Source organism: Tenrec ecaudatus, chromosome 10, assembly GCF_050624435.1.
Source record: "Tenrec ecaudatus isolate mTenEca1 chromosome 10, mTenEca1.hap1, whole genome shotgun sequence".
Classification (NCBI taxonomy): Eukaryota; Metazoa; Chordata; class Mammalia; order Afrosoricida; family Tenrecidae; genus Tenrec; species Tenrec ecaudatus.
This window is the reverse complement of record NC_134539.1, coordinates 152,484,879-152,503,422: the sequence shown is the minus strand read 5'-3', so window position 1 is coordinate 152,503,422 and position 18,544 is coordinate 152,484,879. Positions and strand designations below refer to the sequence as shown.

Below are 18,544 nucleotides of genomic sequence, written 5' to 3'. Positions count from 1 at the left end.
CATAAAAGAAGCAATTGCTACATGTGTTTTCTCTCCTCCTTTACTTCTGCTTTCCCTTGGAGGAGAAAGTCGCAGATAGACTTTTGGAATCATACTTCCTTCAGCACATAGCTAGGAAGGACAATTTCTCCTGTTTTCAAAATGCGACGGCCAAATACCGACAGTCTCAAAATAACAACTATTTCATCTATACATCTAAGGCACATGTAATTTAAAAATCATAGAAATAAATAAACAGAACAGACTCTAGGAAAAAGGAAAACCATACTCAAACATGACAGCTAAGTAAATGCGTGGTGCGTTGGAAAACGGCGTTAGACAGGACATTTGGGGCATGGTTTGTTGTCTTCTGTTTTATTGAATTGGGCTGTCGTCAGTGCAAGGTGAGATCCATCGCTGTTCTGACTTGCATCTCCCTGATGGGTAGTGAGCATGAGCATTTCTTCATGTGTTTATAGCCATCTTAATGTCATTTTTGGTGAGCTGCTGAGAGCAACTGAGGCGAGGCCAGGGGAGAAATCTAGAAGCGGCTGAGTTACAAGACTGCTGCTGACAACACTAGGTCACAGATGCAAACAGCGCAGATGGGTGGTTGCGTCCATCACCAACACGGAGGCAACAGGCGCCCGGGTCGCTTGAGGAAGTAAGTGTTCTTGCGAAACCAAACAGGACAAAGCAAAACAAACCCAACTCTGGTTCCGTCTTGAAACACGTGAGGTATCTTGGCCGAGAGATACAGAGCAGAGAAATGCTACACAACCCCCTGGAAATGCGAGCGGCGAGACCCCAACCCGGGGAAAGCCACAAGGCCTGGGTCCTCCAAGAAATGCACTGCAAGAAAACAAAAGGAGCTGGACCACAGCTCAGCGATTCAAGGAGACTTCGAAGGTTTTACGAAGACCAGCAAGACTAAACCGGAGAGTCTGGGGGATACACGCTTGGTTGATGAAACCCACAAGAAAAAGCTCAGAAAGCGATCCCTCTGAAAGGCAGGCTCGTAGGAACTGAGGCGCCCTGGAGGCATAGTGGTTACCAGTCGAGCTGCTAACTGCAAGGTCTGCTGTTCAAAACTGCCAGCTGCTCCGTGGGAGCAAGGTGGGGCTTTCCACGCCATAAAAACAGACAGTCTGGGAACCCCACAGGAGCAGTTCTGCCCTGTCCTATTGGGTCGCCAAGAGTCAGAACTGACTGTACGGCCACAAGTGGAGGTTCTGTATCATTCTTCCTGGGCAGCGTGGGAGGCAGTGGTTGGTGTTAGGGCGGGGTATGTGGCTAGTTGACCAAATTCTCTTTTCGGACCTGGTCACAAAACTGCTTGTGGTATAATCGCAATCCCTAGGCAGCATTTCTTTCCCGTAGTTTTCTATATTTTGGATCCTATTGAACAACAAAACGCGTTAATAAGGAAGGAAGGGCAGAGGTGGGGGGAGGCTTTAACGGCTACATTGTAAATCATAATCCTAATTACATTCTATCAGGGCAAGGTTAGAGTTTTTGTCTGACTCCTCATAAGGAAACCAGTCCTCTAATTTCCTCCCAGCTCTGCGCTCTGAGTTTATTTATGTGTGCGGGTGTGAATTTCTTTGTAATACGCTCTTTTTCAAAGGTCAGCCTGAGGTTTGCAGAAAATAAAATGCACATAAAGTCAAGTCCCTATGTACCACCTCTCCCCACTGCACCAGGGCCCTGGAGTCAGTGTCTTGCGTTTGTGTCTGCATCTATTGGAAGTGATGAAACTGTGCCTTAACATTGTCTGAAGGTCATCGTTTGCATCAGAGTTCACTCTTGGGGTGGAGGGGGGGCAGCCCTGTGAGCTTTGGCAAATGGGCGCCGTGGTGTCCGAACCCGTACAGTGTCCTTGCCCTGCCCCGAGGAGGGCCCCGGGGTAGCGAATCCTCCTCTTCCTGAGCTAGCCTGAGTGTTCATTCCATCCCGGGATTCCATCTGCAGAACGACTCATACGCTCTCTCGTTCAATTCCCGCCACCACTGTCATGAGCCCAATTTGCAGCGACGCCACCAGAGGCTCCAAGAGGTGAAGTGCTTGGCCGTAATGGCGCAGCTTGTGGGGGGTCCATGGGGGGTTAGAGCCCCGGGTCTGTGGGAGCCCACAGTCTAAACTTCCAGGTGCTTGACAAAACACCTGAGCAGAGGAATCTTCAGGTGTGCAGAGGGGGTGGGGGGGCTCCCCTGGCCCCCTCCCTGCTGCCAGGCCTGTCACTGTGGCATACAATAATTTCTGAAGTGGGCACCCTGGCTGATGAGTCTCTTGTGCCCTGGATCCCAGAGCCAAGGTGCTCCCTCCCCTGACCCTTCTGCAGATCCATGTCCCCTGCCCCTCCTCACCATGCCCGGCCCTCTCGCTTCCTCTTCTCTACCGAGTGAGGACCAGCGTGACCTGTGACATTCTTTTGCTGAATAGCTCAAAGCAGGAAACACGCATCCTATAAAAGGAAGTGAGTGTATTTCAAAGTCAAAGACCTTCTGGACATGCAGAAGGTATAAGCCTCTGAGGCCAGGCACGAGCTTCAAGCACCCAGCGGGATCCCAGCTGGTGCCACCTGTGGGCAGAGGATCGGGAACCAGGGCAGCTGGGCCATGTGGCTGCCCTCTGCTCTGCTCTTTCTCAGCCTCCCAGGTGAGTGGGGCTGGAGTCTTGCAGAAGGCAGAGAGGGTCTGCCCTTTGTTCCCAGGGGGCTGCCTGCCTGGCCAAATGAGAGGAGGCCTTCATGAACTCATTCTACGAAATGCAGCTGGCTCCTACGCCGTGCCAGGCAATATGCCAGGCATTGCACCAGGCCCGGAGGAAGTAAAGGGAAATGCAATTTAATCCACAGGCACAGGGCTGGGGATTCCAGGGCCTATTTCGGAGGAGAGGGATGTGGGAGGGGGAAGAGGGGTAGGACACAGGCAATCCCTAACAGATCCAGATGGCGGAAGCCCTTGAATCCCCAACACGTGGGTTATGGCTCATTGTGAAGCAGTGAGGTGGAATGGGGTGGCCAGAGAGGTCCTGGAAGGTATGTAAGAACTCATAGTAAGTGCAGCTATGAGGTGGGTGGGGGGTGGGCATCTCATACGAAATTCTAGCGACAATTTGGAGAGGAGACTGGCAGGGGGCGGCGGGCTACAGGAGGCAGGAAACCTCTCAGGCCACTTCTGCCACCATCCAGGTGCCAGAGTGGGTCCTGCGCAGCCCCCCAATGCCTGTGTTGGGAACCCGACTTGCAAGAAGCCAAGTATCACAGTCCTTGTTATGAATCAGGAACCAAGGCTCGGAGAGGTTAAGTAACTGGTCTAAGCTTGCTGGCCACTCTGTGGCTTTGTCCACACCCAAAGCTCATCAGCTTTCTGCGACGTGCTGTCCTAGAGGAGACAGTAACTGTGAGGAACCTTTCTCGGGAAGCACTGAGGCAATCTTGTGAAATTTGGCTGTGGGGATGAGGCAGAAGGCAGACTCCATGGAGATACCAATCCTCTAGAGAAGTGATTGGTCTGCAGGGTCTAAGTTGGTTCTCCCTGGTGGCGCCGTGGTTAAGCCTTGGCCTCTAAGCAAAAGGTTGGTGGTGCAATCTTACCAGCTGCTCTGTAGGGGAGAGATATGGCAGTGTGGCAGTCAGCTTCTGTAAAGACTTACAGCCTCAGACCCACCCTGGGCAGTGGTCTGGGAATTTTGGGGCCAGTCAGTTACTTAACCACACCACTGGAGGGTCCTCTGAGTGGGACCCAGGTCTTCTACTCAAGCCCCAGTATTCTGTACACAGTGTGTGTTTCTTTGGACCAAATCCTGGCTGCCCTTTGAGCATGTCCAATCAAGTACTGGCTGAAGGTGGAGTTATATGTTTACTGTTATTTTTCAATGGCCCCTAATTTTTTTCTATCTTAAAATGTGGTCTGTTTGACAATACCAGGTAGAAGAAATGCTCAATATCCACAGTACATTTGGATAATCACATAACCTTTGTCAAAAACATTCCAATTTCTTCTTCTCTTCCCCACACTTTCTGTCTCCCCTCCACATGCATCAAGTCTTGGGTTTCTGGATGGGTGGAACCAGAAGGCTCTGGTGCCCCATTCATCATCTGATAGGATCACATGACTCAACTGTGAGTGTTGACCGTGAACAGGATTAGTTGCGATTGTACAGAACTATGGTTGTCGAGGCTGTTGGTGTGAAAGAGTGGGCTAAGGGGGGCGGCACTGCTGGATTGGAGTACAGTGGCTGAACCCAAAGTCCCTGGAAGGCTTCGATACACTGATATCTTGTGAAGTTTGTTGCTGTTGGTTTATTGTTAAGCGCCCTTGAGGTGGTTCTTGCTCATAGCTGTCCTATATGAGCAGGGCAGAACACCGCAGGGTCCTGTATCAGCCTCACAATTGTCCTGACGTTTGAGCCCATTATGCAGCCACGCTGTCAATCCATCTTCTCTAAGATCGTCCCCATTTTCACATCCCTGTTACTTTACCGAGCATGGTGTCCTTCTCCATAGACTGGTCTCTCCAAAGAAGGTGAGATGAAGCCTCACCATTCCTGCCTCCAGGGAGCATTCTGGCCATGCTTCGTCCAACACAGATCGATTTGTTCTTTTGACCGCCATGATGCTTCCAATAGTCTTTTCCAGAATTCAAGTGTGGCCATTCTCATTCAGGCTTCCTTATTCAATGTCCAGCATCCACATGCATATGAGGCGATTGAAAATGCCAGGGCCAGTGTAAGACATGACATAATAATAACAATGTATAAATTATCAAGGGTTCGTGAGGGAGAGGGGAATGGGGAGGAAGGGGGGAAACGAGGAGCTGATCCCAATGGCTCAAGCATAAAGCAAATGTTTGGAGAATGATGATGGCAACAAAAGTACAAATATGCTCGACAGAATGAATGGATGTATGGATAAAGTGATTTTTTTTAAATGACTTTTAAAAAAGTAAGAAAGAAAATATCAGGACTTGGGCCAAGCACACTTCAGTCTTTGATGTCACATCCTTACTCTCAATCCTTTAAAGAGGTCTTGTGCAGCTATTGACTCAATACAAGGCTTACAGCAAAGGAGTCATCTTCTCCCGGTGAAATTTTATCAGAGGTCAGACAGGGAAAATGTAAGATGACTTTTGGAGAGAGAACTGGACCAGATCAGGTGTATGCCTACAGCAGACATGAATGTTACCTGAACAACGTCATCCTAAAGTCTCTTTGCCCTGGGGAAAGATTAATTGTGAATGATTATTTGGGGCATGATTGGGAGCCGGGAGTTAGCTTCCAAGTGGAAAACAACCATGACTAGAAAAGCCAAGTGGCCTGAGGTGTGATGGACCACATTTATGTGGCCTTTCTTTGGCATGGCCTTGTAAGTCCCACCAAATGACTGAGTGGGACTCTGTATATGAGGTGCTGGGAGTGGAACCATGCAGAAAAGATGTATGGAACCTGAGTGGGTGGGGTGGGGGTGGCATTGATTAGTTTTTCCATCCTACCAGGCTTAAAACAAGCCATCCCAGAGGTTACCACCAAGGAGAGGAGATGGCAGCAGGGTGCCTCCTTTGGACCTGGGATCCTTGCCCTAAGAACCTTCTAGATCCAGAAGACAGAAAGAGAAAGAAAGATAGAAGGAGGGAGGGAGGGAGAGAGAGAGAGAGAGAGAGAGAGAGAGAGAGAGAGAGAGAGAGAGAGAGAGAGAGAGAGAGACTGGAGATGGTGAGAGCTATTGAGAAGCAGCAGCAGAGAAATGGAACTGGCAAAAACAGCAGAGGTAGACCCGCAAGAGGTGGAGTGGTGGGCTTCCCAGCCCATGCAGTGAGAAGAGGTCTGCTGGTGCAGTGGGGTGCCTCTGAGCACTTAGGGGTATAGCTAAAGACCTCTACACGTGGGGTAGGAGCTATACTGGCAAGGGGGCAAGGGACTGAGAGACTGAGGGCCAGCGGGCATGACTGGGAAGTTATTTTGACTGAAGGACTGTACCCTGAGTCATTCTTCATCTTGAATTGTAATCTGTTACTTCCGTACTATACATCCCGTGAACATGAGCACTGTGAATCCTCTAAATATTGATGTAGAGAGTGCTGGGGGGGGGGGTGTTTGGTGTCAGAATAGGTTAAAGTAAACAAACAAATAAAGAGAGTCATGTCTGACCTCAGGTTCGTAGGAATCATCCTTTGATGGAGACTATTGGTCATTCTCTCTCCACCTCAGGAAGTTAGATAGGGAGTTAAAATGATACAGCCGCCACACCGTTTCTTTTTTTTAAAACAGTTTTTTGCCACTTCAACCACGTATCATACAATTCAATAGTTCCATCGTATCAAGAAGAGTTATACAATCCTTACCACAATCAGTCTTAGAACATTTTCCTCTTCCTTTTTTTTTCTTCAATCTTGGCCAAAAATATGCACACCAATCCTTTCTCCAATTCAACAACATCTGCATGTATAATTCACTGCCTCCGATCGTACTCTGCATATTGATATCCCTCTCCAAAGTGTCCCACCATCAGGGCCCTCAGCGCACTCTTCCTCCTCCACCCGCACTTAGCACAGGTCAAGTTTGGTTTCTTTCTTTATTGATATAATATTCACAAAGCCAATCGCTTCGTAAAAGAGTTGTATATACATGATCACATGCATTCTAATGCTCCCTCCACCACACCTGTTTTACACATCTTGGTGATACAGTGGTCCCTAACTCCCTGGCTCTGTAGACGCTCGCCTCGCCTGCCCACAATGCTGAAGCCGTGTGTCACGAGAGGCTCCTACTGTGACTCTCTGCCTCTTTATTCACGTCCACGCGGCCGAGGCAAAGGATGGAAGTACATCTCACAAGGGCAGACATGACAAGAATCCGCCAGATGTAACAGGACTGCCACTCGATTTGTGCTCATATCAAACCTGTGTGACTTATGTGAGGCCCTTGCCACTCTGCCCACACCAGCCCTCCACCACAGAGGAGGTGTGGGACCAGAGTGCACCCAGCACGGGACAGACGGCGCATTGAGCTCTGTGCCTGTGGCATTTGAGGTGTATTTGTAAATGGCGGGTTGGAGCTATGGGAGAAGTTGGGCTGCAGAGACCAGTTTGAGTCATCGGTGTAACCACGGGGATGGAGGGAAGCCTCAGGGAGGCACGTTCAGCAAGGTGAGAGGAAGGCTAGAGAGAGAATTCTAGAACACCCCCAGAGTCTGCAGGAGTCAGCTCACACTGGCTTGTCCTCTCTCCTAATGACTCACAGAGCTGACTGTGGACACCTCGGGGGTCAAACTCCACATTTCGGCAAGTTCACCGTGACAGCCTAAAATAAGTCAGAACGTAATTACACCACCAGGTGTAATTGTCAAAACCAGGACTTGTCACTCCCCTGGATGGCCAGTTGGTCAACATTGGCCAACATGCCTCTGGTTACACCAAGACTTCACGAAAGGGGATGAGAAGAGGGATCCGCAGAGACCTCTGAGCTAGAAGAGTCAGATAAGGAGAGGATGAAATGAGAATGGTTTAGAAAGGAAAAGGAAGGAGAGTCACATTGTACAAGGATGTCTATGGAAACGAGGACCAAGGAGAACACAGGGCCATCACTAGGAGGCCCATGCAGGGCGGGGCTGAGGAGAGAGGAGGTGTCAGGAATCCGGGGTGTTGGGTGGTGGCTGGGATGGTTGGGGAGGGGAGAGAACGTCCAATCCTTAGACACGGACCTGGGATCCCATCCGCCCTGTGAGCTTCTGGATTGGGCTGGGCTTGCTCAGGGTGGGAGAGTTTTCTTTGGGGACTCTGTTTTCCAGGCTGCTTCCCCATCCGGGGTCCAACGTCAGTGAGTGGCACAGAGCTGGGCTCGGTGACCGTACAGTGTGACTATGATGTAGGATGGGAGACAAACAGAAAGTGGTGGTGCCGGGGGAAGCGTTGGAGGTACTGCAAGATCCTCATTCAAAGCACCGGAACAGAGCAAGAAGTGAAGTCAGGTCGGATATCCATCAAGGACAATCACGGAAGCCATTTCTTCACGGTGACCATAGATAAGCTCCGCAGAGACGACGCCAACACATACTGGTGTGGGATCGAGAAAACTGGAACGGACCTGGGTGTTCAAGTTCAAGTGACTGTAGGCTCAGGTAAGGGTGATCTCATCGGGTGGGTCAGGGGTGGTGCTGTCTGTCAGTCATTTGTGACACTCCAAGATGAAGGCAATAACCTGTGATCAACTTGGCCTGTGTCTATCAAAAGCAGTTCTGGCCGCACCAACAAACCGGCCCTTCACGCCATTGACCGTCTCCTACATCAGGTGAGTCGCTGAGGTCCCTTCCCTCCTGCCAGGGCACCCACCTCCTAATAAGGGCGAGTGTAGTGAAGGTCCACAAATTGGGGGTTTTGGAAGCCTAGACATGTAGTGTCTCACAGTTCTGGAGGCCCAAGAGTCTGAAATCAGCGTTGGTCACGGGGGTTCCTTCTGAGGAAGAAATCTGTTCCCACACTCTATCCTCCCTGTATGATTAATGTTGACCCTTGGCATTCCTTGGCTTATAGATTTGAGGAGCTGCCCCACCCTACCCCCAAAATGGATTTTTTTTCCCCCAAAAAGCTATGTATTTAAAAAAACCAAAACAACCTCATCACCTTCAAAGCACTCTCCATTACATTTAATACATTTGTTAAATCTAAAGTCCCATTCTTGGAAACATTTTCCACACTCATCTGTTTGGATGGCTGACAGCACCTCCCTCGTTTTCTTCTTCGCCTCTTCTGTGTCGTCAAATCACTGTCCTTTCATGTCCCATTTCATTTGCAGAGACCAAAAGAAGTCACATGGAGGGAGTGAGGCCAGGTGAGTAAGGTGTGGGGCAAGAGAGGCATGCTGTTTTTTAGCCAGAAACGGGTGCACTGTGATGGCTGTGTGAACAGGTGCATTGTCGTGGTGGCAAAACTGACTGTACTCCCCGCCCCACCCCCTGCCAAAGATCAGGCCTTTTTGGTCACACACTGTGTTACACAGGGTTCTTTAGAGAAACAAAGCCAGAATGCTAATACTTATATATATATATATTTATACAGATAGATATATAACATAAACAGTTAATTAAAGTATAAAGCAGTATAAATGGCTCAGTGCAATTCACTCCCATGAGACAGTTGTGAGACACTGGCAGTCCTTCAAGTCTTGAGGGACGCTGGGTGGTCCTCTGTAGAGCAATTCAGGCAACAAGCAGCAGGGCAGGTCACCAGCAGTCAGCCAGATGACAGGGTCCAACAGTCCCCAGCTCATGAGATGTAAATTCCAATGGTGTGGCAAAGCAGGTATTGAAGGAACCTCAAACTACAGCAACACAGTCCATGGGTTAGGTGTCCCACAGGTAGTGTAGCTTGCAAATGGAGGCACAGAACAAGCAAGGCAGCTGCACACTGGTCTCATGATCAGAGAGCAAGAGACCCAAGAACTACAAAGGCAAGGCTCACTGAGCCATTTATCTCTCTGCCCTTCAATTAACCCCACATGTGTTTATCGGCCAGGTTGGCACCATAAACTAACTACCTCACACACTGTTACACAATCTTTCCAGAACCTCTAAATAGAAAGCTTGATTAACAGTCTGACCTGGTGGAACGAACTCCAAATGAACTATCTCACATCAAAAACCAAACGAGCATCATCTTGATCTTTGATTTCACTTGATGAGTTTTTTTGGGGGGTGAGATAACAATGGTGTCTTCCACTGGCTTGATTGATGTTTGTTTTGGGGGTCGTAAGAATAGCACCATGTCTCGTCACCAGTAATGACCTTGAAAAAATGTCTGGGTCGATTCAGAGCTGTTCTTTCAAAGCACGGCATGTTTCCACTCGAAGCTCTTTTTCCTGGTCAGTCAGAACCCGAGGCACACATTTCACAGCGACCCTTCTCATTCCCAAATCTTCCTTTAAAATATGCTGAACTGAGCTCCAAGATAGTCCAGTAACTTCCCATCTCTTCCATGATCTGCTGTCAGTCTTCCAGCACAAGTACATGAATTTTGTCGACATTTTCATCCATCCGGGAAGTTGACAGGCGTCCAGAATGAGGTTTGTCCTCAATCGACATTTCACCTTTTTTGAAATGAGAAAACCACTCGTACACTTGAGTTTCTCCCATAGCATGTCTTTGCAAGCTGTGTTCAACATCACAGCAGTTTCTGTGGCATTGCTCACAATCTCCAGAGGTTGGGAGTTCAGCCTATCTTTGGGAAGAGCACAATTCCATCCCTACCACCCCTGTGTTATGACCTGATACCAGCCGAATATCCCCCACCAGAACCTGCTATAACTCAAGTCCAGGCTCCAAGTCTACCCTCTGTCTCATCCTGCCCCTTAGGGCTCCTCATCCACCATCTCCCGCTCCATCCCTCAGCAGAATCTCTCTCTGGGGAAATCTTCTCTCTCTATTATCCACCCATTGAGTTGACTAACACACAGGCTTGAGGAGCTAGTGACCACCAAGAGGAACTAAGACACAATCCCCAGGAGGCAAGGCATTCAGTGCCACACAGCAGAGAGAATTAGTTCACCTCAATGGTAAAGTGGCCTGGAGCTAGCCAGGAGCAGGGGGTGGCAAAATCACAAAGATGGGAAGCCACCGCCTAGATCTAGGGGCTCTAGGTGCCCCTGTAAGGACAATGGTTCATGTACTTGGCTGCTAACCGAAAGGCTTGCAATGGGCACCCACCAACTACTCGCCCCAGGGGAGAGATGAGGAGACTTGCTTTTATGGGGATGTTCCGTCTCGGGAGCCCTCTGGGCTGGTTCTGCTCTGTCCAATGAGGTTGCTATGAGTAAGAATCGAATCAACGTCCCTGGGGTTAGCTGCTTCCCTAGGAGCCTCTGCAGATGTTTGGCTGCTAATTGAAAGGTTGGCGATTCAAGACCACCCGGGGTGCCTCTAAAGAAGGGGTGGAAGAGCATCCTGGGAAGACCCTGTGGTGTGCAAGTCTGCTGTTGCATAAGGAGGTGGCCGCGAGGCAGCACTGACCCGGCAGTCACGGGCTGAGTGCTTTTGGGGGACTGAGAGGTGCTCTGGGCACAGGGAGTCCCAAAGGGGAAAGGCAGGCTGGTTCAGACGACAGCCGTTGAGGGGGTTGCTGGAGAATCTGAGCAGGTTGTGGTAGTGGGTGGGCTCCTCGGTGGGGCTCTGTGCCCTGGCCTGGGCTGGGCAGTGACGCCACAGTGTTGGGACATGGGAAATGGAAGATCTAGGAGTGAGGGCAGTGGGGGGCGGGCAGGGAAAGGACCTCCGGCTCTGGCTCTGACCCCTCTGCCCTCTCACAGGACCCACTACTTGCTCCTGGCATTTGTGAAGGTGCCCATTCTCCTCATCGTGCTTGGAGCTATCCTCTGGTTGAAGGGGTCCCAGAGGGCCCCCAAGGAGCAACGGGGTCAGCCTGCCAATGCAGACTTCTCCGTGGACTGTCGGACCAAAGGCACAGCCCCTTGCATGGGAGGACAGTACCTTCTGAGCCCAGACCCAGGTACCAGAGGAGACACGGGGGCCGGTGGAAGAACCGGCCCCTGATTCCTGGGATGCCTAGGACTCAGGCTGAGGGACCAAGCCTCCGCTCTGGTCCCGGGGGCTGTCCAGTCGCCTTCCCAGCACTGCATTGCTCCAGACACAGCCGGGGTCCTTCTGAGGCCTCTTGGAATGTGAGCACCTTATCAGCACATCTTCTGATAGCACACACCTCACCCACCAGGGCAGGTGGGGCTCCTGGCCGGGGCTGTCGGTGAACAGCGTGGCCTTGCGGCTCAGCCTGGGACTGTCGCACAGACAGACACTGCACAGTGTGTGAGACAGAGCAGAGATGGGGACCTGCCACATGCTTGGTTTCGGACATGCCTACAACATTTTTAAGTTGGTCTGGCTGGGCTTTGATGACTCACGTCCCCAAGAATCCCGGCTACAGGTTTTCCTCCGGAGGGCAATTTTGTGGTGACTTCCTGGTTCAGAAGGCACCCTGGTGGCATAATGGATGAGAACTGGGCTGCTAGCCACAAGATCAACAGTTCAAAGTCACCAACTGCTCCTTGGGAGAAAGATGAGGCTTTCTGCTTCCCTACCGAGTTATAGCCTCAGGACTCCACTACGGCAGTTCTACCCTGTCCTATAGGATTGAGATGCGTCTAAATCGACTTCATGACAGTGGGTTTTTCTGTCCTGGTTCAGGGGCCTGAGAGGGTTGGATGCCCCTACTGCCCGGGAAGGCCATTTGTCCTGAGTCCAAAGCTTGAGGAGGCCACCTGGGCCCAGTGCCAGTGCTGGGCTTCTTCCTTCCTCCTCTTCCTCCACTCTGCCTCCCCAGATTATTTGTCCTCTGAGCGGGGCTGAACTTCCTGGTGCTGAAACTTGGGCATCTGGCCCTTCAGTCTTCTCCCGAGGACAACTGCTCAGGCCACCTCCTGCAGGCTTGTTAACCTCAAGAAACTACCTCACGGTTGTGGGTGGAGGGCAATGCTGATTAAAACCATCTGAGGGCCTGCTGTCGTCTATTTTAAGTCATGCTGTCTACATCGTGTTGTTCGTTGAAACCGAGTTTCTGCTGAGGGTGACGGAGACATTCCGAAACAGATAGTGGTGACAGTTCCTCAACAGGGTGAACGCGACCAATACCACCGAATGGCTCATGCCAATATATATATATATATATATGTTGAAATGGAAAATATTTTGTGACATATATACTTGCCACAATATTTTTAAGTTGGGAGAAAAAAACTGTGAAGAAAATGAAATATTTGATTTTGGGGGGGGGTATCTGTTCACTTAGTACCACACAGATGATGGGCCCTCACAGACGAAGGGATTTCCCTTACCGTGCAGAGAAGCTACAAACACACGCACACAGTCACGCGTGGGCACCCACAGTGGGGGCGTCTCCCTTTGAACCTTCCGGATGTTGTGTCCACCCTCCGCTCTGCCCTAGTGGGTGGGCGTGATTCTCAACATCAAGAGGCAACAAGAAGTTCTCAGCAAGGGATGCAGGAGAGAGGAATTTTCCAGTGTCTACCGTATGACCTTGGCTTTCCCCTCTTTGCTGGGGACTCTAGAATCCCGTCTCATGCAAGTGCCACTCCTGGTCATCCTTCAGCTGAGAGACTCTCTCAAATCCACCTTCGCACCTGTGACTCCAGCAGACTCTCTACTCCTTCATGAAGTTATTCCTTGGCTCTACACATCTGTATTGATCGCTGGACAGGGCACGCAAGGGGACCCCAAGTTTCAAAGTTCCTGAGGAAACTACCCGCGGGCACAGCGCCCAGGAAGCAAGTTGTGGGTGTCCGCGTGCTGCAAGATTACTCAGCGAGAGAAAGGAACACCCAGGGGTCTGTGCAATGGCCTGGGTGAACTGTAAGAGGAGAGGGTGCTAATGAATGGAGCAACATCATGATAAACGGAGAAAAGGCTCCTGTTGCCAAGAAACGTTATCTGGATGCACAGCCAGCACTCCTGGATGCATCTGAGAAATCCAGCCATGGGTTGCATTGGGCAAATCTGCGGCACGAGACCTCATCGACGTGTTAGAGAGCAGAACTGTGTCCAGCAAGACCAGCGTGCACCTGCCTCCGGCCACGACGTGCTCAGTTGTCTGCGACGCCGGGTCGAGCTTCGTGATGAAGAGCTTGGGGAGACCCGGCGTCCTCAAACGATGCTGTCGGTGATGAGCGCGAACGGACCATGGACTTCCAGGAGGACAAGTGAATCCGTTTGGGAAGAAGTGTGTGTCGTCAGGAGATACCAGTCCGTGGAGAAGGACATCATGCTGGAGCGAGTCCAAGCGAGGAGGAGGACCCTCCACCAGAGGGATGGACGCGGGGGCTGCACCCTGGACTCGAGCGTTGGGAGGATGGCGCCGAACTGGGCAATGGTTCACTGTGTTGTCCGGGAGGTCGTGGTGCGTTGGGACGGACTTGACAAGGGCGACTCCGTATGAATGATAACTCAGTGAAACTTCTTTTGACTTATTGATTTATGTGTTTCAGTGACCCACGTTTACAAATGGCAAAGGCCAAAGAGGCATGTGGGCTGCTTGCCCACTGCTCCATGGGCGTGACTTCCCCCCAGTACCTGCGCCCTGGTCAACCTTAGCCAGGGCTCGGAGCTCAATATGAGCTTTCAGGGCATACTTCCTGGGTGACTGAGACAGAGCTCGAATGTGCTGACCTGGGTCTGATTGTCCTGGCCCTGGCCAGAGGCCTGTCCTGAGGAAGACAGTGGGTTTGGGATACATACGTCTCTGAGCGGTTCCACTGACAAGCCTCCCAGTATCCCATGGGACCTCGTCACCTTCCCCAAGAGACTCATTAGAGGCATTCGCAGATGTCAGCTTAGGTTCTCAATTTAGAAAAAGGAAGACTAACTGGCCACATGCAAATTTAAGTCTATTAAACATCTCCTATTCCTCATTAGTACCAGAAATCTTCGTCAGTAAGTGCTTCGAGAGCCCTCTTGGCTCCCAACAGACAAGGTTGTTTATCTGAATGTCACAGGCTATGAATGTGCCTTCCGTCAGATGCCATCATCTCCTTCATAGAGAGCCGGATTATGTATTTGCTCAGCGAAGGGCTTGGGTGAGTCTGGTGAAAGGATACAGCCTTTCCTTGGTTTCAAACCACGCAGAGTCCACTTAGTTCATTAGAAGCCTGGCTTCTTGGTGGACGGGCAGGTTCAGCACAGGCGCAGTGAGGAGCTCTGGGATTCCCATGCTTGCTAATGTTATCCGTACTTGGCTCTGACAAAGTCAACAGCGTGCAGGTAAACATCTCTCGTCCACTCTCCACTTTCAGACGTGATCTACTGGGAGGGGTGCAATTGACCTGGAGGGTGTCCCACCTTGTCATCTTCCTGAGAGGAGATTCCCAGGTATTTTCTCGCGAGCTGCTGGGTGGTTTCAACCGCAAACCGCTCAGTTAGTTTAGAACTTAACCACGGGGTCATCGAGGATGCTCAAAATGAGTGTCGTCTCATAGTATCATTTTTGTTCATCTGCTTTGACCTGGACCGACAACAGACAGGGAGGTTGCTGTGCTCTGCGGCTGTTGTTGTTGTTGTTATACGGTCACTACCCTTTGCCAGGTGGCCCATTATACTGAGGGCTTAGACCTGGTATGTGTTCTAGTCTCCTGTGGGTGTCATCCCTTGGGGGATGAGCTCAAGCGTGTTGCCAACCCCCCTGCAAGCTCTGCCTCCTTACACGGGCAGTTGGCCCCAGGCTAGCCACAGCTTCCTCATTCACCTACTTCCCCTGGCTTGACTGTAACTACTGACCGTGGGGTTGTCGCTGGTTTGTTTTGGTCTCTGGGAGTATCCAGGCTGTGGGTTGACGTAAGATCCTTCCTGCTCTCTGCACCGTTCATTGTGTCAGCATCGTCTTCACGCTAAGACTGCTCTTCCTGACCCCAAGCCATCGGTAGCCTACCGTGAGCCCATCCAGGCACAAGGACTTCTGGGAAAACCTTCCCAGAATTCCCTCCCAGGAGATCTCCCCGATCTACCCGCTCAGGCTCAGACGACCAGCGGGAAACCAGCCACCAGCGAGATGACTGGAAACACCCCCACCCTCACCCCGCAGCCCCCTGGAACTGGGAGAAAACCATCCCGCATGAGTTATATGCTCTCAGAGATTGAATGGTGACCCTTGACATTTTGGGTGTCACCTTGACTGAGCCACGACTCTCAGTGGCTTGGCAGTGATGCAATGATGCCATTTGGCAGTTCTGTCAAGACGTGCCCCCATCCCCCAGGGTGTGATCGGATGTGAGCAGTCAACCAGCTGTGAGGGGAGCATCCTTCCACACGTCACAGCCGCTATCTGAATGAAGCAAGGGCAGTTTCTCCAGCGTGTGGCCCGCGTCACACCTTATCTTAGACGAGCTCAACGGAGAGCCCAGGAGTCAGGGAAGAGGCACCTGGGTGCGATGAAGAAAGAAAAGCCTGGGACTGAGCATGTCCTTCAGAGCCGTGGTCCCCACGATGAGAGCATCCTAAAAGCAGGGCCGATTGTCACCCAGACACGAGGAAGACCTCGAGGAAGGGCAGGCCCACGGTGTGGAAAGGAGACGGGGACCTGCCCTTAGAACGGACGCACAGAGAAAACCATCGCTCTCCGATGGAGGACTACCCTTCTGTTTGTTAATGCAGCTCGCGTGCTATTTTGGTTACAGCAGCGGGAGATAACTCGGCCACACGGGGAAAGATCCGCTTTGGAGACGCTGGCAGCACCATTTGGGGTGGTGTTGACGTTGGGTTGGAGAGGACCAACATGCCCGCCACAAACACTTTGCTGGCACGACCCTCGGGATCGAAGGACACGCAGCCTTGAGAACTGGGCTCTTCCCTTTGCCCCTTACGGTCGCAGGTCAGTCTCATCCGGGACAGCAAAGAGCTGCTTTTCGTGGGTCGGAAAACCCCCTCCCGCTCCTCTCAGCTCAAGGTTTGCACCACACATGCTGTCTCTCTAGGCTCTGGGGGCAAGCGCATAGCTGGGTCAAAGTCCTCTAGATCCATCCGGAACGGCTGCTCCCCGAAGGATTGTGAGCTTCAGCTCAGCTCCCCCTCCCTGCCCCAGGGAAGCCGGAACGGAGCTGCAGCCTGAGGAGAGGCTGTCTGGTTGGCCTGCGCTTTCCCAGGGATGAGCCCAAAGGTGCGTCTCCTCCTACGTAACCACCTGCCTCGCCTGTGGGAAACAGAAGAGCCAAAGAGAGTGTCGGCAGACAAATTCATTGTTCTAGTTTAAGAAGCCAGGCAGGCCAGGATTGGGGAGTGAAGGGGGGCCTTTACACTTGTGAGTTAGAGATGAGTCCCCATCGCATTCTCATAATTAATATTGACCCCCCCCCCAATATCCTCCTATAATCGCGCTGCCTTGAAGTTACCTGTTACAGGCACACTGGCCAGCAGCTTTACCTGTAGGAGCAGATGCGCATTGCTATTTCTCTCCCTGCTCAGGGGACAGTCACTCCCCCTTACCTGTCCCCAGCGCTGGTGTTAGGTTACGCCTCCAGTGAACTCAGGGAGGGCTAGGGTGAAAGGTACAGCCCACTTGCTGTAATTACAGGGGCTTGCATGCCCCAAGAGTATATAAGCTGATGCTGAGAATACAATCTCTCTCTCTCTGCGTGGTTCTAGCTCCTGAAATCACGGCAGAGGTGAGCGCCCCAACACTTTTGTCTGTCTCTTAATTCCTTCCCCTCCATTTCACAACTGTCCCTTAGTGCCCGTCTGGATGTGAGGCTGGACTTCACACTCACCCTTTCCTCTGCTCTGCTCTGCATCCCTTCTGGTCAGCTGAGTCACCTTCGGTGTGGCTTTGGGGCCCAACCCACAGTCGGTTATTTAGGGTCACGTCCTCTCCCACTTCCTCCTTAGAAGAGCAGAGGTCTGTCAGCCTGTGTGGGGAGTGGAACAGAGCACTATTCCTGTGCTGGCAGGAGAAGGGGTCCCTCACCTAGCCCTGGGGCAAGCTCAGACAGGTTTCAGGCCAGAGCTGAGAGAAACTGGGGACTCCCACCAACCTCTGATGACTCTGAGGCCCTCCTGGCTCCTCCCCTCAGCTGGCCCTGGACCTGTGCCCATGTGTCATGCAGTGTAGGGGCTGGTACGTGACTGTGTGTGTGTGTGTTTATGTTGTGTGTGTCATATGTAGTGATCTCGTCCCTGCCATCTCCCCAAAGAGGACTTCTAGCCTCTACTTGACCTCTGCAAGGCATGACTGGACCACTGTTTTGTGGGAAAGCCCATTTCACAAGTTCAATGGATGGTGGGCCAAGCGTTGGCCCACACCGGGTCACTGTGTGTGTGTGTATGTGAGTGTGTATTTCAGAACATTAATTTTAAAAGGAGAGAACCATTGGCCATATCTTGCCCTTGGGCACCTCTCCAAGAGCACCTGCCCTTGAAGCGTCTTTGGCAAACGGCAGGCCCACATCCCACAGACAGCTGCTCTGAAGCACAGTTTTGTTATCATACCAGGGTCAACAGCCCTTGACTTGTGTGGAGTCAAGTTCATTCTTTGCTATGAACTGTTAGCTGCTTAAAACAGAAAGCCGGCATGTGCCGTGAAGTAAAATTACTTGGTGGGTTCTTCTACAAAGACTGCGGAGTCTTTGTAATGCCCCCCCCCCAAACGAATGGGGGCGATCATGCCAAGAAGGTGTCCATGATGACTGTAGCTCGGTGATGGATCAGATTGCCCCCCTGCCGGGTCCCAGCGTGGGTCTGAGAAGCAGGGAGAGAGCCGTGATGATCAAGGACAAACAGCTGTCGGCAGAGCTTTCGTGAAGTCCCTACCTGAAGAGGCAGAGGCACTAAGACCATGAGACAGAGCAGTGGGCTTCCCGGACCACGGGACGAGACAGAAAGTTGGATGGTGGGGGCATGTCTGACTTCTGCCTCCTGGGAATCGTCCTTGGGCAGACAGGGAGTTGGAGTCTTCCTCTGCCTGGCACAGCCACCGGAGGTCACCCGTGGACCTCATGCCATTGCCCGAGCGGGGCTGAGGGGGGAGCGAAGGTCACAGAGATTTCACACCCGATAAAGAGGTGA

At 51.6% G+C, this 18,544-nt stretch overlaps 1 protein-coding gene across 1 annotated transcript; it reads left to right on the top strand.

The window, feature by feature from the left end:
• The first annotated feature begins 2,597 nt into the window (after positions 1-2,597).
• On the top strand, positions 2,598-16,595 carry LOC142458776 (CMRF35-like molecule 7). The gene is made up of 5 exons (XM_075559689.1): positions 2,598-2,637; positions 7,769-8,098; positions 8,214-8,268; positions 11,278-11,477; positions 16,462-16,595. Exons 1-5 carry the CDS (start codon positions 2,598-2,600, stop codon positions 16,593-16,595), a joined length of 759 nt encoding a protein of 252 aa, XP_075415804.1.
• Positions 16,596-18,544: the final 1,949 nt, after the last annotated feature.

What these genes read in the sequence shown, in the direction of transcription:
- LOC142458776 (XM_075559689.1), top strand. Translation starts at nt 2,598, where the DNA reads ATGTGGCTGCCCTCTGCTCTGCTCTTTCTCAGCCTCCCAG. An exon ending in TTGACCGTCTCCTACATCAG is followed by an intron (nt 8,269 to 11,277) that starts GTGAGTCGCTGA and finishes GCCCTCTCACAG; the next exon opens with GACCCACTACTTGCTCCTGG. An exon ending in CCTTCTGAGCCCAGACCCAG is followed by an intron (nt 11,478 to 16,461) that starts GTACCAGAGGAG and finishes CTGTCTCTCTAG; the next exon opens with GCTCTGGGGGCAAGCGCATA.